Raw genomic sequence first — 27,228 nt, forward strand, 5'->3', positions numbered from 1 at the left:
ACATAGGTGTTTTTCTCAAAGATATCAGATAGAGCTCTACAAACTTGGATTAGTTAGTTTCTTAGTTGTTTTAAGGAGTTACTTGGAGTTGAGCGAGACCAGAGAAGTTTATTTTTTATGTTTCAGGAAACATATCTCTCAGTTATGTGTTTTGTGAGTGTGTTTCTATAGTATGTCGGCAATGTGGTTGAGTTGCTGTGATTCTGGTTGTTTTTTCTGTGGTGTAGTGCATGTCATATGATAGTATTGTGTATTTATGTGTGTGTTTGTTAGCGGTTAGCGCATTTCACAGATGGACAATGGGCACAGGTGCCTATTAGTGTCTATAAAAGTATGTGTAGGTGTGTATTGAAGAGTAACTGTGTGTTTGTGTGTTGGACATAAGACATGACGTAACACAAAAACGTAAGACATTTACGCAATTACTAGTTACTAGATTGAGAGTGACAGAAAGACAGAAAGAGAGAGAGAGAGAGAGAGACAGAGGATTGGCTTATTCTTGGATTTGTTTGTTTGGTGGGTTACTCCTCATTATTTATGGGTGGGTCAGTGTTAAATAAGAGACGCTACCATCGGGTCTGCAGTCGACTTTTTGTTAAATTTTTAATTTTTTTTTAAATTTAATTTCATTATTGAACAAATCGCTTTGTTTTCTACATTGTGTTGTTGTATTTCGTTTCGCTGTCTTTGTGTTTTGTATATAGATAAAACGATGTGTTTCAACTGAAAATGACTAAACATGAGTTTTAGTCGATAATTGGGAAAATACGAGTACACATAGTATGGAGCTATACGAGTACAAAAAGGTCAAAAAGAAAGTACGGACTAGCATACGAATATTACAAAGAAAGAAATTCAATGCATACTAACTTTCGAATCAAACGAGCTAGAAATTACAAGTACTTATTCTAATATCAATTCAATTCAATTCAAATTAAATTAGATCGAAACAAACTGAAATATATTAAATTATAAATATTACCATGAAATAATTGCAGGTTCATAGAATCAATATATAATTTATTTGTTTTGCCTTGTGAATTTGTCAAATTGTGTGCAATTATTTTGAGGTCATAGAAATCAATGCATAATATACGAAGAAAACACATAAACAATTTTAATACAATGGAATTTTTAATTTTTGGACTCATGTAATTTACTTAGAACTGCAAATTGCATGAATTTCATTACAGAACTAAAAAGGGAAGGGGGCTAGGGGCAAGAGACGGGGAGATAGGGGTGAGGTCGGTTTATCTATATTGCATTTTGAAGTAGCCAAATGTCAAAATGTTTTGACAGTAAACGAGTGCAATTTCAATTTCAATGCCAGCAATAGCAGACAAAGAGGGAGATATAGACAGAAAGAGAAAGAGAGAGAGAGAGAGAGAGAGAGAGAGAGAGAGAGATAGACAAAGAGATAGACAGAGAGGGAGAGGTAGAGAAGGTCTGACAAGGAGAAGGTCTGATTGCCATATTAGGTCACATTTTCTTATGTTGTTTTTTGTGGTTGTGTCTATGATAGTTGTATTTGGATATGCATGTGTGTGAGAGTCTGACATATGACTTGACATTAGAGGGAGACGGGAGACTAAAGGCTGAAGAAGGGGAACTTCAGTTGACACAACATTAAATTGGAAAACCTTTTAAACAATTGACAAAATTGCTTTTTTGGTTTATTTAACATGTGTGTAATTGTGTCTCGCAACACTCTATTCTACACACACATAAATACATTCGCATATGTGTGTGTAGATATCTTAATGTGTGTGTGTGTGTGTGTGTGTGTAAATGTGTGTTTGTGTGTGAATATTGACACAATATAACTGTGTCCAGATCTACCATAGTAGGCCACTGTACGCAACCACGCATATTTCTCTTTACTTTCGCCTCAATTACGAGATTGTTACGAGTAAATGAATATAATTTTGCATGGTACGGATCAAAGGGGGAAAGGGAAAAGAGAGGTTTTGAATTTGGCTGTTTTTCACATTTCTTGTCTGGGGAATAATGCTACATTATTATTGAATATAGCTTATGCAAATGACATTCTACGACGAGTACTAAGTAGTTAGCTAGTTGAGATATATGTATTAGTAAATGGTAGGAAACATACTTATTGAGAAAATATTATGTAAAAAAGAAATAGGATAACGATACAAAAAAAAAATAGCATCATAAAAAATACATATAAGTCAAAGATTCATAGATATAATAACAGAAAACGAAGTCAAACAAAGTATAAGATAAATGGTGCTTTCATTTAGCAGCTCATAAGCGCTCGGGCAGTACAAATGATCAGTTCATTAGGAGAAATATATCAAAGTACATAGAGAGAGAGAGAGAGAGAGAGAGACAGAAAGAGTAGAACACAGAGAAAGACAGAGAGAGAGAGAAGAACCTATTGGTTTACATACTTATATACATTTTTTTGCCACAACCGATTGCAATTTAAGTGGTTTTCAGTTGACTGTCAAACTTCGGGAAAGTTAATCAAATTTTTGATTTGTTTATTGGGTTTAGGCTGGAGGGTCATGTGGGGGGCTGGGAGATACTGGGTACAACTTACTACTTGACATGATTCGGTATGCATGATATACAGAATTACACTATTACTTTCAGTTTTTACTTATACTAATAATTTGAAATATACTTTTTGTTTGGTTTTGTTTTATTTTCTTTCGATTGAACAGAATGCATTGGAGATGTTTAAAACAATAAGCTGATTGTAAGTGTTCGGTTGTGCGAATTTTGGAACTGCTACCACTGCTGCTCAGTCATGATTGAGGGGGGCTTGAGGGGTATTTTTTTTTGGAAGTAGGTTGAAAGAAAAACATGATATCGCAATACGCATAATACGCAACTTGGGCGCAGCTTAAACACGCAATTTTGCTAAGTTATCTATAAACTAAACTAGACTAGTTACAACTTAATCAAAGTCAACAAAAAATTGGATAAGCAACTAGAAGCACAGCCCGTGCCGAATACGTGAGCAGTAAACAGATTTAAAAAAGCATTTGCCTAAAGGAAAGGTCCAAAAAGCTATCACTACGATGGATCAAAAGCCAAAATTATAATCACAAAATAAAGAACATACACACTAAAGCATCTGAGTTAAAAAACAAAACAGTCAAATAATATTTATATTTTACAGGTGTATATTTGAATTAACTTCCCTGTAGTCATTGGTTAATCCACTGAAATTACAAAATAGGGCGAGTTATATGTTACAAAACACAAAGGTGGACTGGAAAATGTGGCAAAAAAGTAAAAAACAAATTTAAAAGACACGTATAAAAAAATGTGTGACAAAGTCAAAAAAGACATGCGAAGGCAAGAAGTCCGGGATAAAATACGAGTATATATACATACATAGTTTATATATCATACATATCCGACTTACAAAACTATTTACTATACAAGTCAATAGTACAAACATACATATAAAATGTGGAACAAATTTTGATGGTTAAAAGAAAAAACATTCGATATTTCCAGCTGTTTTGTATAGGAAAGTGCGCATACGCCATGTGGGAATAAACTTTATATGGTTTTTGTGTGTGGTTATGTCGAAGTACATACGTGTCAGTGTATTTGTGTGCAATGGTGCCATAGGAGTGGGGGGTGAAGACTTTTAATTAGAAACGAGCTAAAGGCTAAAGTAAAGCACCGTCTTGCACTACACTAGAACTACGAGTAGCTCACAATTTGTTATTGGGTTTGTAGCAATTTGTTGCAATTCGGTTTTCGGTTGAGTGTGTGTGTTGTTCAGTTTACTCAGTGTTTTTGATTTTCAGTTGTTGGTTTCAGTATTCAGTAATGGGATCGGTCTGCACAAGTTGATTCGCATACTTTGTTCGACTTACTAAAAAACAAACAAAATTCGATACAAACGGACTATAGAATTCAGTATAACCGACTACATTATTCTATAATTGGCATTCAAATGCATCAAATTTTGGTGGGTTAATATTTCAACTTTTTTTTTTTTGTTCAGATTCGTTTGTTCCTTGTTTGTTTTTTGTATTAAAATCATAAATAAAATACTTTATTAATTTTCGGACTATATTTTAAGGTGGGAAATTAAATGAAACTACTTATATGTTAAAGATGTATTTCGAGATTAGTTTAAGCACCGTTGACGTTAGTAGTGTGTAAGTTAGTGTGTGTGTGGGTGTGTATGTGTTTGTATTGAGGCTGATTTCATTGGAGGTATTTAGTAGTTGAAGAAGCCATTAGACCAATAGTTACAACAATCAATTTCAATGATAAGATATACGTTAAAATACAACATAAATATATTTAGGAAATTTCGGTATGCAAATAGAATAGACAACAAGACATCAAATACGAGTATCGAGAACTTACGATTATATACACGGCAAATGAATTGTATATATAGATCGTGTCGCAATATGTAACACAAAATCAAACACAAAAGGGTATACAATAAAACATCGAGTTCAATTTTCTTATATTGTTGTGTTTTTTGTTGCGTGTAATAAGTATTAACAAAGTAATTCAAATATTTGTTTGGTTGTTGCTTTTTAGATTTTGTACACGGCAAATGTTTGTCTTGTGAGCGCGTTTTTCTTGCCTTCAGTTTGGGTATTTGGTATTTACGAGTATTGTATTGGTAGTTTGTATTGGTATATTAGAATTGTCACTTTCAACGTGGGTAAAAAGCTCTGAGTAGCTCTGAGTATATCTTATTTCGAAATGTTACTCTTTTTTGTTACTCTTGACGTTTTTGTTCGGTTTTGGTTCTCATATTTATCTATTCGTATAAAAAAGGATTTTGATTGAGGCGGAGTATTAGAAAAAAATAAAAATATAAAAAACTGAAAAGTTATTTATTTTCTTTCTCTTCTGACTTTTGGTTAGTAGTTCAAGAAAAATTGAAATAAAAATTTAAGAGTACAACTGGCAAAGAGCTCTGGAAATTTTTCATTACCTTTTTATAAAGGACAAAATCATAAGTTGTTTTAAAATTTATTCTCAATTTTTTTATTATTGTATTGACTCGAATTGTTCAGAAGTAAAATATTTAAATCTTACAAAATATATCAGTATTTATAAATCTCTTGTTATAAATTTCAATACATTTCTTTTTGATTTTATATTAGTGGTTTTTTTATTCTAAGAAAATACAATAATTGGTTAAGGAAAATAAAAATAAATCAAAAGTATTATATTTTGTTTTTTTATTTAAAAATGAAAAGTACATAAAGTAAATAAAAATGAACTTAAAATCGAATGAAAAATTATTAGAGATGCACCCAAATATGTTGTAATTATTTCCATTTTCGGCCATTCGCTAAAGCTAAAGCTAACATAAATCGGCTCAAAGGCAAAATATCGGCTGTATTATACAAGCTGAAGCCAAACTGAGAGATTGTGTGTGTATGTGTCGATATATTTATAGATGTGTGGGTGGACTTAAGCTAGAGTCTTGATCTGAGATAATTATGGTACAAGAGCGGGCGGGGGGCGTGGCGACTAACAGCACAGCGATTGGGTAGCGTCAGCGAGGGACGCACGAAGAGTTTGTGATTGCTATGCTGTTAGGCCAAAGCTAGAGCTCTGTGTGATAAAAGGTCTCTTAATTATTTCACCCTCTATGGAAAATGGAAATGTATTACAACACGATTTTGGCCGCTTCTCCCCAGAGTTCTTTCTCTATACAATATTTTCGAGGATTTCTACAGCACACCTGCCGCCTGGTCATATCGCTTATTGCCCATTCCCAAACATTGTTACAAAGGGTTTTTTTTTTTGTACGTTTAGGAGTAAGAATACATTAGAGATAAACAGAGAAATATTACTTCACCATCATCATCAACAATTAAGAGATTAAAATATGTAATATAGAGTATGTATAATAAGTAGATATATATATATATGTAAATTTTCATATACTGTGTGTGATAAAAAAAGGTTAGAAAACGATTAGTATACAATTTAGTTTGTCTTTTTTTTCATTTGCAATTTGCAATTTTTGCTCTTTGCGATTGCTAATTAATTATAATCAAATGTTGATAAACTTGTCGGTGTCACGGCGTCGCGTGGTTAGTGACAGATACTTATACAGAGATAAAGAAAAACGAAAAAATCTAAATAAACTCAACAGCTTATACTAGGAGACATAATAGTGTGTTGGGGGACTGGAGCAAATGTTAAGTGTTAGGTAAAAATCATACAAACAATAAAACAAAAAGTGTTGCATACTCTTCGGGGCCGTCAAAAGATGATTTCGAGAGTCCTAACGTGGCGTTCTCTAAATGCCGCCAAAACGGTACAAAAGAACCGGAACTAGATTATGAACGAGAACTTCAACAGAATGGCAGTCCTTTGCGAGTGTGTCCTGTACTTTGTTTGCTGCCTTAGAATGTGACGCTGTTTGAGGCACAACACAAAAGCAATCGATTTACAAAGAGAGCGAGAATTTAAATGAGCTGCGTTTAGGCATCAAAGAGGTAAGTATTTTTTATAAATATATTTGTGGAGTATACATTGTATTATGCAGTGTCACAGTCACAACATTGAGATGGCGTCAAAAGTTCTGATACATATAAAATTCATGTTTGTTTCTCGCAAAATTGGCGGCAATCTCTGAGCTGAATAATATTATTTTTATGTATTTACAGCGGCGTCAGCAAGGCCAGTTAAATAAAAAACGAGCAAACCATAAATATCGATACGTATATCGATAACACTGCCTCAAAAATCTTGTAAATATTTAAAACTTGTATTTATATAATTATCTTTTCTGTGCAAGCATTTTTCAAACGCAAAAGCAATTTGGCAATTGGCGGCTTCGTAGAGTCTTAATGTTAGATTTATTTATATAATTAGATATATGAATATAAGTGTTTGTTGTGTTTAATATATAGGCAGTATATGATACAGCATTTTGGAGGTTTTATTTTTACACTATTTTCGTTCTGCTCGGCAGTGAAATTTATATTACAGAGTGCTGCAAATGCCGCGCTAAATGCAATATGATAGTGTAAAAATAATAATAATAGATTGATGTACGAAAACAAAGATCAAATCAAATGCAAACGCAAGATAAACTGATAGAATATAAGACAGAAGAGTAACGATAACTTAAAATCAGTTAAACGAAGTCGATCAGGTAATAGAGGAGTAGAGGTAAAGATTGTTAATTATTTATATTTCATTTTTTTTTTTTTGCTTACGCTGGACACTTGACATTGACACATACGGATAATACGGATAACGCATAACGGATACGGTTACGGTTACGGTTACGGATACGGTTACAGTTAGGTAGTTAGATAAGTAATTAACACATTGAGCTGGAGCTTTAGCTGGCAACTGATTGGACTTACCCGGGCCGCGAAACTGGTGTTGGGCTTCTCGAGCAGTTCCCAGAGATACTTTTGGTATTCAGCGCATTTACCTTCGCCGAACTCCTCCTCATCCCGCTGCCTCAGGGATTCGGCCTCCTTGCGCATCTCCTCGTGAACATTCTCCTTTCGCTGATGGTATTTGTGCTGGCAACATGACTCCAGGTAGAGTTCGTCAACGCCCCAATACTCCAGATCATCACTAAACGCAAGCACGCACATCTCTTCCACAATGTGCAGTTTCCCGGTGCGATAGAAATTTAGAATGGAGCTAAAGCTCTTCGGATGGCGATCGAAGAAGTACTCGTTATCGACGAGAGAATAATCATCGCACAGCTCAATGATGGCCTCATGGGTGGTGCACTCCCTCAGCCTGCCGAGCCGCGTGTGGGGCAGGCGCTCCAAGGTGCGCCACAGAACCTCGTGTTTAACGCCACCAACATTGATGGAGACGCGGCTGTTCATTTGCTTCGATTGCGCTATCATGAACGGCTCCGGCGGCGGTATGGAGGACATGGATCTGGAATGTGTCCGCTGCAATGCGCCGGTTGTATTGCTGTGGCTAATGCCGGCATTTGAGCCCCCACCTGGCGGCAGCATAACGACACCGACACCGACACCAACACCCACAACTCCAACACCACCTGCACCGCCGCCGAGGCTGCCAGTGGGGCCGCCAATGCTGCCACCACCAATGCCGCTGCCGGCTCCCCCACCACCACCTGCACCACCAGCGAGTGCCATTTGCTGTTGTTGCTGTTGTAGTTGTTGCTGTGCAAGAATTTGCTGGGAAGTTGTGGGATTTGAATGCGTTGGTGATGTAACTGGGAATGGAGCGTAACGAACTTCCTTGCCAATGGCCCCGGTACTGCCACCTGTTGCTGTTGTTGCACCTGTTGCACCTGCAGCAGCTGTTGCTGACGTCGTCCCAGCAATCCGGATACCTCCAGGACCTGCAATGCCAGCAGCAGCTCCCGCTGCTGTGGCGGATGTGCCAGCAACGATGCCGCCATCAGCATAATCCATGTGGCGATTGCTGAGGATGGCATTAGATGCATTGCTGTTATAAGCAATGCCGCCAGCTGTTGTGACAGCTCCGCCGACGCAACCATATGAACTAGCTCCACCGGTTCCCATCGCTCTCTCCCAATCGACATTACCGCTTGTATCGTAATAGGGCTGATTATCGCCGCCGTCGGTTGAGCTCGCAAATTGCAATCCACGCGCAGTTGCCTCGTGTTGCTGCTGCTGCTGCTGCTGCTGATAGAACAGCTCCTGTTGTTGTTGAAGTTTTTGTTGCTTTGACTGTTGTTGTTGATGACTTTGTTGTTGCTGTTGCTGTTGTTGGCCAGCAGCCTGTCCACCATGCAATTGCCCGACCATTTGTAACACTCCATTATTGTTTTGAAGCGGTGTTGTTTCACCCGTTGCCCAGCGTACCGCCTCACGGTCCCTGTCGCGTTCGCCGACCATAAGTCTGCTACAGTAACCAAGATTCCCCAGATTATAGATTATTGATAATACATAATAGATAGTAGATAAAAGATTTATTGTATGCTTTACACCACACTCACCGCTACATCGCGTCAATTGTTGTCATTACATCCACCACCGTCCTGCCAGCGTTTTCCTGTTCCCGTGCTCTGTCCCAGTTCTTCTCTTAATTGCACTTGTCCTAGTCTCCTTCTGCTGCTGCTGCTGTGCAATTGATTTCAATTTTCAGTATCTGCAGATCTATAAATTCAGCAATCGGACATCAATTGTGGTTCGCTTTTGGCTTTCAATTTGATTTGTTCTTTAGCAGCTTCTCTTTATGTCTTTCTATGGCGTTGTTGCTTATGCTGGTTGCTGGTCGTTGTTTGTTGTTCTTCTTGTTGTTGTTGCGTGTTTAGGCTATGATCACAGTTATTTTCTGGGGGGTTTTTGGGCTTATTTGGGCTTTCGAACTGCGGCTGGTTTAGGCGAATATTGGCAGCATTTTGTGGGGGGAGCTCTTTAATACGCTATGTTTGTGTTTTGTGTGTGCTGAGAGATAGCTGCAAGTAGACAAATTGGCATATATATTAATCTGCAATTACGTTTTCGATAAGCTCTATAAATTTGCATAGTTTGATTGTTATTGACACGCCCATTCACTTATAAATCAATAGCTGTTGACAGCCGATAAGATAATGCGCTGATAAGCGACGAATTTGCAAATGACATAGCATACTTTTTAGGGCAAATTCAACTGCCAACTGCAGGCAAAGTTACGCACACACACACACACTTACACACAATGACAGTGAGTGCAACCACCGTTATCACCTGGTATTGAGGTCAGGCCTTTGGTCCCTTATTTATTGTGGTTAATTTGCAATTGCCGAAGGCTGCGCACAAATTTCTGCATTTAAATTGGCGCTGTAACCGTTTTCGATTTACACACACGCACACACACATACATATATACATATGTGTATATATATGTTGGCTATTTTGGTGTCGGCAAATTCGAGTAAACCGATTGTGTTTTTTCCGCTTTCGTTTTTTGGCTTGGCCTTTGCCTAATTCGCATTTTCTGCCGCATTGAAATCAAATTTGAATTTTTATGCCAAACGGAAATGCATTGTAATAAGCGTTAGGTTTGCGTTTTTGTAAGTTATGCATTGCTTGCGCACTCTGCGAATTGCCCATAAAATGTTAATTAAGCGTTTGCAAAATGTGTAGATAAAAAAGCAATACCGCATTGGCCTTGACTCACTGCTAACTTATGATTATTTCCATTTTCATTTCAAATGGATCTGGGCCTGGGGTTGCAGCTGTTAATCAAACCAATTTCCTCTATATAATATAAGTTACGAAATATTACTAATTTTATGTACAACACATGTTTCATAGAGTAAAGAAATTACGTATAAGTTTAATATTAAATATTTTATATTGTGAAAATAATTCTTGCATTTCCCATAGTTGATTTTATCGACAGACATTGAAATTATTTCTTGCAATTTTGCTTTGCTCACATCATGAATTATTGAATTTTAACAATTTGTATTAATTAATTTGGGAAAGATTTCCAGTGAATAATAAATGCTATCGGATATTTATTAATTTATTTATTGTTTACGAGTAAGTGCAGAAGGCAGCAGTTATTTCCAAACGAGAACTTAGAAAATTTAATTTAATTTCCTCGGCATTTCATTTTTTACTTACTGCAAATATTTAATCTTAAATTGCAGTTAGCTTTGTTTATTATTTTTTTTTTTACATATATCTCATTTATTTTTTTTTTTTGTTAATTAGAGGGTATTTCGTGACCCAGAGCTACTCTGCCGCCTGTTGCCTGATTACGGGCATTTCAATTCAAATTGAGCTCAGCTTTGAGTTGGCATGCAAGGACAAAATGATTGCTCTGTGGCAAATTATAGAGTTTTGCTTGATTTAAGTCGGGTTAAATTGTTATTTATTAGCATAGTTCGGTTATAAAAAATGGGAAATGGTAATCGCAACGGGGGAGGAAAAACGCGCGCATTTTTGACAACATTGTTGGAGTTATTATTGCCTGTTGTTTTGCGTTGATGTTGTTCTTGTTGTTGTTGTTGTTGTCGTAAGTCGCGTGTTTTCCCAACTTTATGCAATTATTTCTCGCGCAAAATGAGAATAAACTGCATGCAAATATTGCTGCGTTGTTGGCACTGTTGCTGCGGCTGCCACATGCAACATGTTAACCTCTGACTTGCCACTTAATTGTGCTGCGAGTCGCGAATCGCGTGTGCTGTGTGTGAGGCATAAGTCAAGTGGCCAACTTCACCTTGGAACCTGTTGAATTGCCTTGAGAGCGTCATGTTATAGCTCTTGTTGTTGCTGTTGTTGTTGTTGTTGTTGCTCTTGTTTTTATTCTTGGCTGACAGCAAAAATAAAAGTTAAATTGCAATTAATTTTTGGCTTCAATAAGGCAAGGCCTTCAACTCGCATTTCTTGCGCGTTTGCGTAATTTCATTTGACAGCTAATCCCTTGTCATAAAATGACCAAGATAATGGCGTTTGAATTTATGACTGCAACGCCCACACACACACACACACACACACATACACAAACTGAGACATGTACACAAGGGTCACATCAACTCATAAATCTTAGACATAATTTGCTTACACGTATGTACAAATTACAAAATGAAGACTTAATTGCCCATAAATAGTTTGATAATGCCCCTGGGGAGACGCCTCTGATGAATATGTGAGTGGCCAGTGGCGTTTCAGGTTACGCTCAGACTCATGTCTACTAACATACCTAATGGGTCTCTGCAACAACTAAAATAACAACAGAGCCATTAAAAAAGCTGCTCAGCAATTTAACGCTTAGCCAATTTGGATGACATGGCTGAAAATATGTGCAGAAAGAGGGATTCGATGTTGTTTTAGGGACTGTGATTAATGATTTCTTTGCCTTTGGTCACTAATTGAAAATGGCCAAGAAAATGTAAACACACAAGGCCAGCTACAAAATAGAAAAACAATTAGCCAAAAGTTAGTTCTGAAGGTACAGACGAGTAAGAGAATTGGCTCACAATTGACGTAGAAAATGTTGCAAATTAAAGCATATTCTGGGCAAGTTTTATCCAACTCTTTAAATTTAATTCAAGTCTTAGCTTGATATTTATAGTACATAAAAAAGTACACTTATCCCTATGACATATGCTTAGGTCTTACAAACTTATCTGCCTTAAACTAAGCTTACATTCTTGGCCAAAAATAACTCTGCACTTGCACAAACAGATATATTATTGGCTTAAAAGTTTGCTGCCTTGGACTGTTATAGCCACATTTCTTCTACTTTGAGTGCACGACATATTTCAAGTGCCAAAATTCCACTTAGCTGTTAAAAGCGAAATGCGAGCTAAATCATTTGCATAGCCGGAGGCGCCTCCAAAGCATTGTGCAACAACAAGCGAGTGTGTAAAAACAACAAAATGCAATGCAAATATGCATTGAGTACAATGGAAAAGCGTGTCAGTGTTGTTCGGCAAATGGAAAACATTTATTGCCAACTCTTAAGGCTCGTTTTGTTGTCGACGTTCACTAAATTTATGGCGTCGTTTTGTTTTGTTGGCCTGCTGCAAGCAATTCACAAGTCAAGTGCATTTATATTTAAGTGTATTTATTGTGCAATTGTTGTTGTTTCATTTCTTGTTGTTGCTACTGTCTTGGTCTCAGTCTTGGGGCTGTAAATGCGTCAGCGTTAACCTCAACACTTAAGTCCGTGCCTCTGGTCATGTCCACACCGTTATTCTATGTGCGTGTGTCTGTACGTGTGTGTGTGTGTGTGTGTGTGCTACTCCTTGTTTTGCCACCATCTTGCCCCAGCCACTTCCGGCCTCAACCACATCCGCCGCTGCCGCAGTCGCTGCCGCAGTCGCTGCCTCTGCTGACCCTTGACTGCCATTGGCAATTGCTCTAATTTTGTTAGCGGCCACAAGCAAAAAATTTGAGCAAATTTAGAAAGTCCCACACACACACATACATACACTAACTAAGTTAAACACTTTGCAGACTTTCCATTTTCAAAAATAAAAAAGCGCGAGTTACTCCAATTTTTATTCGCCTTTTGTTTTGGTTTTGCGTGCGAGCTCGACTTATTGGCCATTGGCATGCAAGCATCTTGACCAACTTGGCCCAACTTGGCCTTGGCTAGTGGGCGGAATAGGTGTGCGTGTATATATGGCTGTGTGTGTGGGCGCATTCTTGGTGTCTGCTAAATGTGCGCTTTATGCCAGCTTTTTCTTTTCTCTGTTTCTTTCTTTTCCTCTGTCTCTCTCTCTCTTCCCTTCTTTCTTCTCTCTTTCTCTTTTATGCGCGCCACAATTGTTGCACTCGGCAACTGTAGCATATTTTGCAAGGCCCCAGTGCGTGTTTTAGCCTTTTATTGAGTTACTCAGCGGTTTTTGCGGTTTTATGAGTCCCGTGCCACATGCCACATGCCACATGGCGTCATCTCGGCGACTAGCACTAAGAGCAACAGTCGCCGCAACCTTTGATAGTCCCAAAATAAAATCAATAGCGAAAAGCAAATGTGTCGAGTTTTTAATTACATTAAATAAATAACTTGAACGGAGTTTTTAATCAAGATGCCAAATAATTTATTGTTACTATAAAAATTTAACAAAAATATTAAAATGACGAAATTTATATTATTCCATAAAGGGAGCATTTAATAATTTTTAAAGGAACTTTACATCGAAAAATAGTTGGCAAATATTGAGAAAATTAGCTTGAAACTTTTAAATCACTTAAAGTTGTCATATACTTGAAGCCAGGATAGATAATAAAATCTCTTTATAGTTTTAAACAATTATTTAAGTATCAGCAACTTGTTACGAAATGAAAGATAAACAACCAAATGATTATGGAAAATAAAGGTAAAAACTAGTTCAGGAAAATTGTTAAACGAAGTATAAAACAAACTTTCCAATTTAATTAAAAGTTGATTTGAGTACTCAGAGAATATCAGATACTCCAAGGAGCAAAGAAATCACTGAAACTCTGCTAAAAGTTGTATAATTAATTAAATATTCAGTAATATTTCCAGATAATCAAATGACAAAACAAGTTTTGTAAAAAGTATGTTTGATCAAAAGACAAACACAAATTGATTACGTGCATTATACATAATGAACAGACCCTTGTCGGAGTGACAGTCACACTCACAGTCAGAGATTGAGTCTGTATCGAAAGGCGTGTCAGGCGTGTCATTAACCTTTTTGTTATGGCCAGTTGCAAGTTGGCTTGTAGCTTGTTGCTTCTGAGTGCTGAATGTACTTCATTTTTTTTGCGGAGTGTGCGATTAATTAAAATGCGCCTGGGCGTATGCTATGGAAATTGTAGAGACATTTTGTTGTCCTGACAACTGCGCAGTTGTCGCATTAAACTTATTAAATATTCATAGACAGAACATGTCTTGGCCAGGCCGTTAGCCATCATGTCGGTCATTCAACGCTAACTGTTGGCCATAATTCATATATGGATTATTGATTTTCGATTATGGCCATTGCTCTCTCTATCTTTGGGCTCGATTACCTGTCTGTCTGTCTGCTCGTCTGTCTGTTCGTCTGGTGCCAACCTGTTTGCTGTGCGTGTCTGGCCTAATAAGGTGTAGACACGCACACACACACACAAAATGAGATACATCGAGTTGTATACAATATTTATAATGCACTCGAATTGCTTTTTGTTGCCTCGCATTATTTGCTTTTGTTTTATTTATTCATCCACTATAACTTCTAAATGCGCAGCAAGTACATTAATCAAATGGCCTTCCATCGATCTTGCCATCTCTTGCTCTTTCACACACACACACTCTCTCTCTTTCTCTCTCTCTTTCCATAGTGGCTGTGTTTTGTGTAAAACACCTGAAACATTTGATGTCATATGAAATGTTTCAGCTGCCAGCGTTTGATAATGATAAATGGCTCTTAGCTTGGCTGACAGAATAACACGCATTTGCTGTCCCCCTCTCTCTCACTCTATTCCTCGTCTCTTTCCTTCTTTCTCCTCACTATACATGTAAGTTCAATGCTGGCCAAGTAGCTTATTCGTTTATTTATAGTCCCACCGCATCTATTAATGTAAACCGAATTTATTTTGTTGTATCTCTGATAGCGTTGAGATGTATCTTTCCTTCGTTATAAAATTATTCGAGTATAAATAAATAATGTGCGGCCGCTGCGGCTGCAAATCACTTAAAATTCCATACACCCCGCTGGCAATATGAATGAGTATTTTCGCCTAGACGCCATTAAACATCATAGATTAATTGGCCTCTAAAAATACCCTTTAGTTGTTGAATCCATGTAACTGGCTGAGATTAATCGCGTGACAGTTCACAATTAAATGGCAGAAAAAGTTTAACTTGTTACTGTTATTTGTACAATTCTGCAACAAAAATTATTGTTCTTGTTGCCACGTGTCTTACAAACTGCTCAATAAAAAAATAAAGCAACTGCTAAAATGGAACATTTGGCAATAATGGGAACTACACTTATATTAAAAGCTTCATTTTAATTGCAAATTAATTGGCAATTAGCCGCATTACAAAAAAGCATCCACTTTGAGAGCACTTGTCCAACATCGTATTCTATTAATTTTGCATTCTCTGCAATTTCAGTAGAAAGGGTATATTGTGTCTGTTTAAAGAAAGTTTCAATTGGAGCTAGTAATTTTTCTTTATCTTTCCTATAGCGTTTTTCTTTTTAAAATTATTTAAAACTTATTCCGCTTTGGTTTATTGGATGTTTGTGCAGTCAGGATAATCTGTAAGATTTTTCAAAAGCATTTCAACTTGTCTTCTCCTATTAATTCTCGCTTTTTCCTCTATATTTATGTATTTTTTTTGTTGCCACTGTGCGACCAACAAATTACGCCATTAATTTTCCGATTTCTGGCATACGAATGCGTTTGAATAAATTTTTGCAAAATTTCAGCATGTCGAATTTTTCTGGTTGTTGTTGCTGTTGTTGTTGTTGTTGCTGTTGTTGTAGTCGATGTGCAGGAATGCGGCACAAAGTAAATCTTTGAACTCATAAAAATCGATGAGCGCACGCAGCCAATTTGTTTACCCAACAGAGATACAAACAATCTGTACCAGTTTATATCCAAAACGAAGACGTCTTTGTTGTGATCTTTTGGCCGTGACGTCATCCACACCATAGCTGAAAATTGTGTGCTCTCTTCGCTCTTTCGCTTTGGTAATTTCTCTGTGTGCTTGTTATTGTTATTGTTTATTTGCAATTTGTACATTTGACTTTGTCTCTAAATTATGTGATGCGGTCGCCCTATATATGTATCAGACCTTAGGCCACTTGGCACTTGGTCAAAAATTTAAAACAATTGCATAAATTGCCTACTCCTGGCTGAGGTTAAGACTGAGACTTGGCTTGCGAATGTGATTTGGATATGGGTGAGCGATTTCCCATTGCGTACGTGTATTGTCTCCAACTGAGAATTGCCGACTTCAACCACAGTTGACTGTGTCTGCTCTTTATTTCTGCCCTCTCACTTGGCGCCTTACCGTGAAGCAAAAGTACACAACAAAAAAAATTATTTCAAGCTCGCTGATCTGGAAAGTGAATGAAGGACGCGCCATACAATGCCTTAAAGCAGAGAAAACAAAGACAAAAGAAACTGAAAACGATGGGAAGTTGAAGAATGGTAAAGTTTAAATCTCTATACAATTGCTTTAAACAGTAAAGTAATTTATACAATTTTCCCTTACTTTTATACAGATGTTCATACAGTTGTATGCCAAAGCCGGAGGCTTAAGAGCTTAGTTTAGAATTAATGAATTTCCATGGAGCTCATTGCGTGGCGCAAGGCAACAGGAAATTGAAAACCAAATCAAACTAAAATCCCCCATTTTGTTTAAAACACATATCACGTATACGCAGCGTATACAACGGGATACCCAAAACCCAAACACACACATACACTCACACAACGAGAAAAGGAATCGTGAGCAAGTGGCGCAAAAAGTGTTGCGCATATTTTGGGGCTTTAATTTCCTGCAACGGCCTTGAGACAACAAATTGAAATTCATAACAATAATAATGAGGGACCAGAACCCAAAAATGGTTGAGTGACTGACGTGACAGGAGAAAGAAGAGAGATTGCCAGGCATATCCTGGATGTCAGTGCAAATCCTTCATCAAATGCAAAACAAATGAGCTCACAAATGTGTTTATTTTATCAGAGAAAACGGAAAACGTCTGCATTTTCCTCTACCTAAGTGAGGAGATTATGATAAATGAATTTTTTAAGATTTTTCTTTAAAATAAAATGTAAGATTGAATTTGCGCAAATTTGCATTTGCAGATAATAGCAAATATTTGCAAATCTCTTTGTAATTAAAAACTAAAACGATACTTTTAGTTTTCCCGCATATTTTTGCCGATATTTACTCGCTTTTTCGGCAGAAAAACACCGCAGCAAATAGTGCACACTTGTGCTGCGTATACTTAATTTAATATTGTAAACTGAAACTGAAGCTGATTTGCATGTAAATAAGAAAGCAGCCGGATTTACATAAGTATAACGCAGGATATGTCAGGATATCTGGCTGCCAGGACAACTCTTGTTAAGTAGCCTCTAAAAATAAGCAAAAAGCCTGCGAGATTTTCCAGTTGCTTTATTCACAAATGAAATTAAATTCATTTCATGAAATTGTGAAAAATTCAAATGCGATTAGTGCAGATTTTGTTTTGTGCCACACACAAGCACACACACATACACACACACACACACCTTGAAAGGATGAGATTTTGAATAGGAATACGTTTGCCTCATGGACTGACTCTGAAGAGCAATCGTAAAATAAATATATGTATATAACAACAAAACATACTAAACACAGCGAAAGGGGCAACAATGACAACATAAAGCACAACAACAACAATAGCAACAATAGCTATAGCAATAACAACAACAATTGCAAGTGGCACACGCAGGAATCAGACAAAAAAGGAGGACAAATATGTACTAATAATAATTCGTATAGCGGTACGCGTGTTTCTCCCCCTTTCCACTCATCCCCCACTGCCACCCACCCAATTGAAGCACGTTGTTGTCCTGGCTACTCGCCTTTCTACTGTTTACTGCAATTCTCGTTTGTTTCGCTTCGTTTCGTTGCTTCTTTTTGTTGTCTTACTTCGTTTTGGTCGAGTTTTATTCCAGTCAACACATTGACACTGAAAACGACGCCGACTTTGTCTCTGAGAGTAGCTCTTTCGCTCTCTTGACTGTTCTCTCTCTCTCTCTCTCTTTGCGCAAGTCCTTCCAGTGAACACTTTTTTGTTGCTTACACTTGATTAATGCGAACTTGTTCTGTCGATCTGCTGCCAGTGATAAGCATTGATAAATGCCAAATCTTTTGGTATTTTGAGGTCAGCTTCTTTTGCCAATTTCGTTCAGCAGCATTACCTTCCCTTCCTGCGCCATTAAGAGCCGGAAACATGATAACATTCGACTCGCCGCTTTGCTGGGTGGGAGGCAAGCCGTGCGCAGCTTTACGAGAAAGCGAAAGAGCTGTCAAAGCGCAGAGCTCAACCAATGACGTCATCAGTTTGCTTGACACTCGCATACACCTCGTAATGAGGTTGTTAGAAGTTGTACGACAAACGGTCGACCTACTTTGGGCCTCAACACCCAAAAAAGGCGCCGCGTGCGCATGGGAAGTGTTTTTGGATACTGAATGAAAATTGGAAACAGGATACAAAGCGTTCGGCTGCTGCTTGTTGTTGTTGTTGTTGTTGCTGCTGGTTTGTAAGTCGGTTGGCAATTTGTACGTCTTGCGGCAAGGTGGCGGGTACGCCTGCACTCAAGTTCGTGTTGTGGTGTCGTTGATGTGGCTTTTCTGACAGTTGAAGGCGGTGCATTGACGAGGACGCCATCAGCTGAAGATGTAGCTGCTGCCCTACTGGAGGCTGCCACTCAATTTTAGAGATGGGAACACTTCGTGCTATGCTCGTCACACAGCAGGATTTGAAGTAAGCACCAAACTGTCTAAGAACTTGTCGTGCAATTTAAATCTCAGTCAGGTGTCTACCGCAAATCTGTACTGAATTTGGTGATAAATGCTTATATTAAAAAAAAAAAACAGTTGAAAATGTTTGCGCTTTGAAAATGTATGAGATTTGAATTTTTAAGCAGATATTCTGCTATAAATTTATTGAAAAGTTTACCAAAAAAATTAGTATTTGTAAGTATATTCTATTAAATATATTTTATGACATTTTTATAAATTTAATAAAACTATTTTTATTTATTTTAATGTATTTTAAGCTTTTATTTCATTTTATCAATTATATTTAACCTTGAGGGCATTGGTTAATTAAGTTAAATGAGTTTTTCTTTGTTTTGTAGCAGCCTTAATGCTTAGTTATGTATATGTTAAATAACAATTGTTTGTGAAGGACTCTTTACCATCCCTAGTGTGCTACTAAATAAAGCCCTCCTCTTGGCCACCTGAGCTGACTACACAATCATTTAACCGCAATGCGAGAGGCTTTCAGTCTTTGTGTCTGCATGTGCCCTTGTCCCAGCTACACTGCTCCCTCCCCTGTTCCATGTCTGCACCCCCCCTGCGGTGTTTCCTAGGGTTTCACCTATGCCCTTTAGGTGCGCATGGAAATTCTGCAACACGGCAGAGTCATGAGAGCCTGTGCCAGAATCTGGTTTGGTTTCTGATTACATCAGAGCGCACATAACTTCAAATTAACAGTGGACGCTACAAATGAAGGTCGCTGTGTCATGTGGCATGCAACGTGTTGGGCAATCTTTCATTGTTATGGCCAGCGTTGATTGGCTTTGTCAGTCTGTGAGTCGGATTAATTAAGCTAAAGCAGAACAGCTCATATCATTTCAAATAAGCCGGGATCTCTAAGCCATTTTGTGAGAGTATATGATATAATATATTTTTTTAAATTTCGTTTATTGCTGACGCTTCGTCTCATTGGTATTATTATTATCTCTGTGAGGCCAGTTTGCTTTGTGGCTTCCTTTCTATTATGCTCTGCTATCGTTTTGCTTTTTCTTTTGTTATCTATCTATTAATTTGGTCAGCAACAACAATAGGAGAATGATACATTTTAATGATTTTTATTGTATTGAATTCTCATTTCCTGCCCCGTTGCGGCTTCGCTCGCAAAATGTAATATCTATTGCTATTTTTGGCAACAAGCCCAAAGCAAGCAACAACAACAATATTAATACTGACCCCAGTCAAATAGAAATATTTATTTTCTTTTCCTTTATTTTCCTTTTTGTTTTAGCCATGAAATTTATTTTGTAGATTCAACACTTTGGATTCTATTAAAATTGCTTTTAATTGATTTGTATACAGAGTATAGCTCGATTGTGGCGTTTTGCTAAATTAAAAAGGCCCAAAAGGTCACATGGCTACAGCGACAAAAATTTATTAAAAGCAATGGAGAATTAACTAATAAATTAACTAAAAATATCTAACAAATGAAGTTTGGTCTCTTAAACTGAATAAATTTATTACATTTATATTTATAAAAGCTTACTTTTCATTGTTATACTTAAATTCAGGGAATCAAACCAAAACAAACATCGATTTTGGCTCTATTGGGTTCTATTTGGGTTCTAAAGGGGAAACCAAGATCCATAGGAAAAATATGTTACCAACGAAATTAATTAAATTTAAATGCAGAATGAATTTAAAGGCCAAAATATGATCAAAATGACATTCCGCTTGAAAATCGGTTCAGTTTTGACAAAGCTATGAATGTTTGAAGCTGGTACAACCTTTGACCTAGCAACTTTACAAGTCAAAATTTGTGTTCAATTTCACATGATTTTTTACAAAAAATTGAAAGGTCTCAGAATCAAGTTTCAAGTGTTGTTTTATACTCATTACGATACAAGGAGTTGATTAAAAGTGCAAACTTGAGATTTAAAATTTTCAATTTTCAAAATTTCAAAGGGGGGACTCTTAGCATCGAATCCATGATTTATAGAAAAATATTTTTTTGAACAAAATTAATAAAATTTGAATGCAGAAGGAATTTAGAGGCCAAACCAAAATCAAAATGACATTCCGCTTTAAAATCGGTCTAGTTTTTACAAAGTTATGAACGTTTAAAGTTGATCGAACCTGGGACCTAGCAACTTTTACAAGTCTAAAGTTGTGTTACAAAAAATTATATTTCAGCAAATTACAGGCTATAGGTCCGGTTCCAATACTAAAAATAAAACAGTTAATTTCGGTTAACGGTTTCGGCTCCGGTATTATTTCCAGCTTAAGTTAAATAAACTAATTAGCGGATTTTACTTCTGTTTATTTTAAATGTAGATGTCACACCTAATTGTCACTAAAACTGTATATAAATAAATATACTTATATTTTTGGCTTTAGTTTTTCATTCTTTCTGTCTGTTTCTTAATTTGTGTTTCTGTTTCCAGTCCCTGTTTTTGTCACACAGCGTGAACAACGCGTTTCTGGGCCAATTGCCAAGCAGAAAATTAAATTTTTTTCATTTGTTCATTACCAACTGACGCTAGTGTGTTTGACAAGTCCACTGACAACACAAATGCGCCAGCATTTAAATCCCTTAACTTGCCACCTTCACTCTCCTTCTCCTGCCACCTCCAAACAGTCAAAACATTGCCAAATGCGCTCGTTTTTCTTTTTCTTTTTCTTTGTTTTTCTTTTTGTTTTTCCTTTTTTGCTTTTGAAGTGCCTTCAAATTAACGCGGCTGAGTTGCTTGGCTGATGGAAGAGAAGTAAGAGAGAAGAGGGAACTACCTGAAGACGCAATCACATGCCAGAAAATATTAGAATAAAATTTATGCGCAAAAAACTTTTTCCCAACTTTCCGCCAAATGCAAAGCAGACTGCAATTGAGATTGGTTATGTAGGGCTAACAGATATCCTGGATAAAGTAATATAGGGATTTGATTATGATACCAAACTATTTTAATACTTAGTTTTTTTGTTATTTCTGGCTAGCAAATATACCCTTTTCTGTTTGTTTAAGAGGTATGCCAACAATAAAATTCTCAACAACCTTTTACGAATCAATCACACTGAAGCGTGCTTGACTATAACGCAATTTTCTCTATAGTTCTCGTAGCTATAGCAAATTATTCGCCCGATTTGTTGAGCTTCGTGTGAAAAGCAAAAGTTCTGCGAATTTCTTTTGTATTTTTAAGGCAAATTATAATATAAATGTGCACTGTCCGTGGCCCGAAAGTAGTTTTCACGTTTCGTAGAAAAACCATACAATGTTGATAAATTTTGTACAACATTTCCATAGTCGGCAATCAAACGGTTATTATACTTCATTGAAAATGCAAAAGAAAATGGAAAATACTACAAATACAAGTACAATTGTGAATGTAAGTGTGAGTAAAGTGTAACAGAATATCGATTGTTATATAGGGCAATTTATGACTAACAGCAAGAATAACAACAGCAAATGAAGTGACTTAAATGGCCAGACACTGAGGGGCCAATAGACACGCATCCATCAACAATTACAATTACAATTACAATTACGGTTACAGTTACAATTCCGATGACGTTTACGTGTCTTTGTGGCACAAGATTCAAGGTCGACTTTACTGCCTAGCCCAAATGATGGGCAATATAAACTAATTGCGTACAAGTAGCAAGTAGATAGCATAATTTGTTTATATGTCGGCAATTTGAAATAAACAATAACATGAGAAAGTGCGCACTTATATCTAATGACAGCTCAAGAGCCTTTCAATTCGATTCCCAAAAGAGGGAATCCGTAGACCCGAAAGCATAAATGTTTTTCTATTTGAATGATTTTGGTATCTGGTTCGATTCGGTGTGGTTTGGTTTGCATGCGTAGACCTTCGTAACACCCTTCAATAGTTCTCTGGCGTGAGTTCAAGCGACAACGTCAAGGTGGCCTTTCAGTAATGAAACAAATTCTGTTTTATTTTTACATTTTTGGCCTGGCTACATTAACGACAACGTCCGTGTCCGTGTCCGTGTCTTTATGGACCAGCTGACGACTCGACGATGCTCTGACATTTCTGCTATTTATATGGGTGTGTGTGTGTGTGTCTCTGTATATATATTTGTTGTTGTTCCACGCCCACACCTCCACCTCCACCTCCGCCCTATGCGCTTCTTTTTGAAGTGCGCCTGCATTTCAGCGCATGATTTTAATTGGCTTGCTGTGAGCATCAACAATTGTTTATGGCCATATTCATGGGCCAACAGCTGATCAAAAATGCAACAAAAATACATTTTATAAGCAGCATAAGTCAGTTATATATAGTCCCAGTTGTTGTTGTTGTTCAGGACACACAGCGGAAGTTTAAACTTATGTAAACATTCCCGTTTGATTGTAGATTTTTGATTTGTTTACAATTTTTTAATTAATTTGCTTGTACTTTGAATTAAACAAAATTGCACATAGTTGGCAATCAAGTAAGGTAATTTTCAACAATATAAACAATTTATAGATATTAAATAATTGATTTTATTAAACATCTAATTTTATAATAATTCCAAACGCTAATTGAGATTTCATTTGAATTAAAAAAGATTTAATAAACATATATTAAAGTTTTAATTTTTATTAACTTAAATAAAAATTCTCAAGATGTTTATAGCCGTTTTAAAAGTTTTTCGTACACAGGGTACATAAAATAATATTTTAGCAGATTTAAAATACGTCGGCAAGAATTTTTGAAAATAAACAATCACTCAACAAATATTAATGACCATAATTATTCTGTATTATATTGTGCATTATTCAGTTATGGATTTTTATTGCACTCTTGAGACAGCAGTTGACAGTGGCACAGTGGGACTGAACGGCATTGGCCCTGCAGTGAAAACATTTGCATATGCATTGTCATGACTTTTTAAATTAATTTAATGCACTTGGCAGTTTTAATTGCGCATTATCCGACAAACGGGCCATAAATTTTGTGTAGTTGAAGCCATAAATGCCAGTTTTACAGCCACTTTTTATTGGCTTGTAACGCGGCTCATGCTTATCCACATTTCCTCGTCCACAGCCTCGTCCTCAGCCTTTCGACCTCGTTGCAGGCATCGCTCTTCACTCTCAGCAATTGTTTTCTCTGCTTTTGCCTTTGTCTTATTTTGTTTGTGTTTGCGGTCGCTCGACATTATCCATGGACATGCAAGAGGGCCAACAGAAGAGGAAAGCAGGGAATTGTCAGAGGAGGATCGACAAACAATCTCATGTACGCAATGTATGCAAAAACATGAAACGCCCAATGGCCAAATGTTGTGCACAGTTTGTTAACAATGTGTGATACACAATTAAGTTTTAATGTTTACTCTCGTGCTTTAAGCGCACAAATATAAATTTTAATTATAGGGCGTGGCATGTGTGTGTATATTAACACCTGAATTTTAAGAGAAACTAGGCCAACCAAATTTAAATACATATTCTGTCTTAATTAAATTTATTTCATTTTAAAACGTATAGAATTCGTTAACATTCGTCGGCATTTTAGTATTCCACCAGAATTATTTAAAATTAATGTAATTAAATTTAATATGCAGAATTTTTACTCACTCTCTTTGTACCTTATTCAGTTTATTTAATATCATAGTCTCCAAAAATGCTCCCACATTTGTCTGTTTCATATTTGCAAATCGTAGTGAATAAATTTAAGTCAATTGCCGATATAAATTCAATTAATTATATTTAAATATGTAAAAGTTTTCTCTTACATTCTCCCAAAAATACTTTTAAATTTTCCTTGCAATTTGAATCAAATTTATGTTATTTAAATGTGCAGAGGGTTCTCTTTCACCTGCACAAACGAAAGCTAATTATTCAAATTTATTTTATTTAAATATGTTAAAGTTTCCACCAATATATTTTTGCATATTTACGAGTATCTAAACACTTTTACTAATTTTACCATGACATTTTCAATTGTAAATTTGTAATGAATTTAAAGCTGAAATCAATAAAGCCACATGAATGCCCAAACCGCTGGCAGGTGTCACTAACAAGACTCCCATAAGCGTCTTATGTTGCAGCTTGCTCACTCACACCTTGAGGGTGGTCTGCCACAGAACTGACATTATTTACAAGCTAGAGAACTAAAAAACTAACTAACCTTAATCATGGCAAGAAGAACAACAATTGGAGAGCGTCATAAAACTAATTTATGAGTTGGGGAATGGGAATGTTGTGGTGTTGTGTTTGGTCAACCCTCGCATAATGCAGCAGCCGTTGACACAGCGCTGAATTTATGTTGATTGCATTGCGTATACGCAGCGTGCGCTAAAATTACCAACATGACACAATCTAAACGGAAATAAATTCGCATTCGCATTCGTGCACCAAGTGCAAATTGCTATGGAAATGCAGGCGGCTGCTGATGTTGCTGCTACTTGTGGTGGTGGTGGTGGTTGGGTTGGAGGTAAAAGCGTCGGCGTAGTCTAAAATAAGTGCAGCTAATAAACATAATGACCTTCTGCGGTGGCTGGCCCAATGGAAGCCATTCTCTGCCAGCCACAAAGTTAATGGCACAAAACTTTCCTCATTGGGGCATGTCCGACGCTGCAGGCGTCTTATCAGCTGCTTTTGCTGCTGCCGCGGCAGTCGCATTTTTAAATTGATGACGCCATGGCCACCCACCAACCACCAACCACCACCCACCACCCACCGTCAACGTCGACGTCGACGTACGTGCACTTAGATGCCGCACGTTGCCAGCATTTTGCTTTATTATTGTTGCGGTGCTGAGTTTGGGGAAATTGTGAAAATGAGTTTTTCCTCGTTGGCAGGCGGCAAAATTAAATTTTTATCTGAAAATATATACGCTTTTCAGCCAGGGGCAGGGCAACTATTGCAACAATAAATATTGTATACTCGTAGCGTAAATTGTGTGTTGCCAAAACCGCAACGGAGCTGAACATATGTTGCCGTTAAACGATTTTCATTGCGTTATGGAAAGTAAGAGATTGCCGCCCTAGCCCCTAATCGACGATTCCATGATTCGATTATTCGCTTTATTCATGTGTTGTGCGTGTGTATTCATATAAACAAAACCTGACGATTTGTTTATACTCAAGTGTTTCGCTTGAATGGCAAGCGCCAAACAATAACAACTGTGGAATGGCCCTAAAACCTGTTCGAAGCAACATAAACAACAATAATTACGCATACGCCGTGTTGACATTCGAGGCGCACGGATCGCCATGAAACAGGCGCCGTAAATATGCGAAACGTATCAAGAAATTTATGAATTTAAGTGTATTAATAGATGATTGTTGTAAAATAATTAAAAACAAAAACCGAAGGCAACGCACACATCCCACATGAGTAAGAGTTTATTTTGGTGTGCAGCGCTTTTTGAATTTTGCTAAATTAAAAATAAAATTTACACACACGCATACGCACACATTGGGAGAGAGGTAGGAGTGTGTCTGTCCATGGCATCACGCTGCACTGCAGCCGCAGTTGCCGGTTATTTCAGTTGGCCCACATAAGCGATTGAGAGAAAAAGAGAGAGAGAGCAGCCTTGCATATCACCTCACTCTCTGCTTTTCTCTCATTTTCCGTTTCTCTCTCTAGCTCTTAGTGTCTTTAAGCGACTTGTGCTCATTGAAAACAAAGTCTATTTTAAGACCTTTGGGAAAACCACCTGATAAAAGAAATAAATGGAAATGCTCGACCAAAAGCCCAGTCCTAAAAGCAACAGACCCCCGGCTATAGTCGGTATTTTAGTGGTATCCACATATATTCTCTTTGTTTTGAATTCCGCTAAAGTATTTATTTAATAAATGCCTAAAACAAGCCATTACAGCCACTTAACTGCAGAATGCAACGTTGTCGGGCATTAAACACTGTTGATTTAATGCTTGCATCTTGATACGCTTGGTTAACAAACGAACATAACGTGGCAGCAATTTCCTGTATGTGTTTACATATGCCGCAATTTTGAATTTCAAATAATGGAATTTATAATGCGAGAAGATCATGTGAAAAACAAGTCTAATAACATGATTAAAATTCATTTCAATACGAGTTGATATGTTACAATTGAGTACGAAAATAAACATGTGGTAAAAGCAACATAATATCAAAGGAATACTATATAGCTAAATTCACAAATATTATTATGAATTTACAATCCACTTCAAAATATATTAAAGATAAATATGTAGTATTTTTATTTATATAAATTCTAATTTGTAATTTACAATGATGTAAGAACAATAATAATTATTTTTAAATTAATCCTCAATTTTTTTTATATTTGCATTAAATTCTAAGCTCATATTTATTTATTTTAGATTAACTTGAGTAACAGTTTCATAACTAAGTTGTCTGCA

At 36.8% G+C, this 27,228-nt stretch overlaps 1 protein-coding gene across 1 annotated transcript in view; it reads right to left on the bottom strand.

Moving 5' to 3' along the window:
* Positions 1-27,228, bottom strand: part of LOC117788998 (potassium voltage-gated channel protein Shab) — a 62,558-nt gene that overhangs the window by 22,895 nt on the left and 12,435 nt on the right. The window contains exons 5-6 of the mRNA XM_034627970.1: positions 8,945-9,406; positions 7,353-8,850 (exon numbers count right to left, since the gene is read on the bottom strand). Coding sequence (XP_034483861.1) covers positions 7,353-8,843 — 1,491 coding nt within the window. The 5' untranslated portion in view covers positions 8,844-8,850; positions 8,945-9,406. The remainder of the gene's footprint in view (positions 1-7,352; positions 8,851-8,944; positions 9,407-27,228) is intronic.

The sequence above is a fragment of the Drosophila innubila genome, assembly GCF_004354385.1.
Source record: "Drosophila innubila isolate TH190305 chromosome 3L unlocalized genomic scaffold, UK_Dinn_1.0 0_D_3L, whole genome shotgun sequence".
Taxonomy (NCBI): domain Eukaryota; kingdom Metazoa; phylum Arthropoda; class Insecta; order Diptera; family Drosophilidae; genus Drosophila; species Drosophila innubila.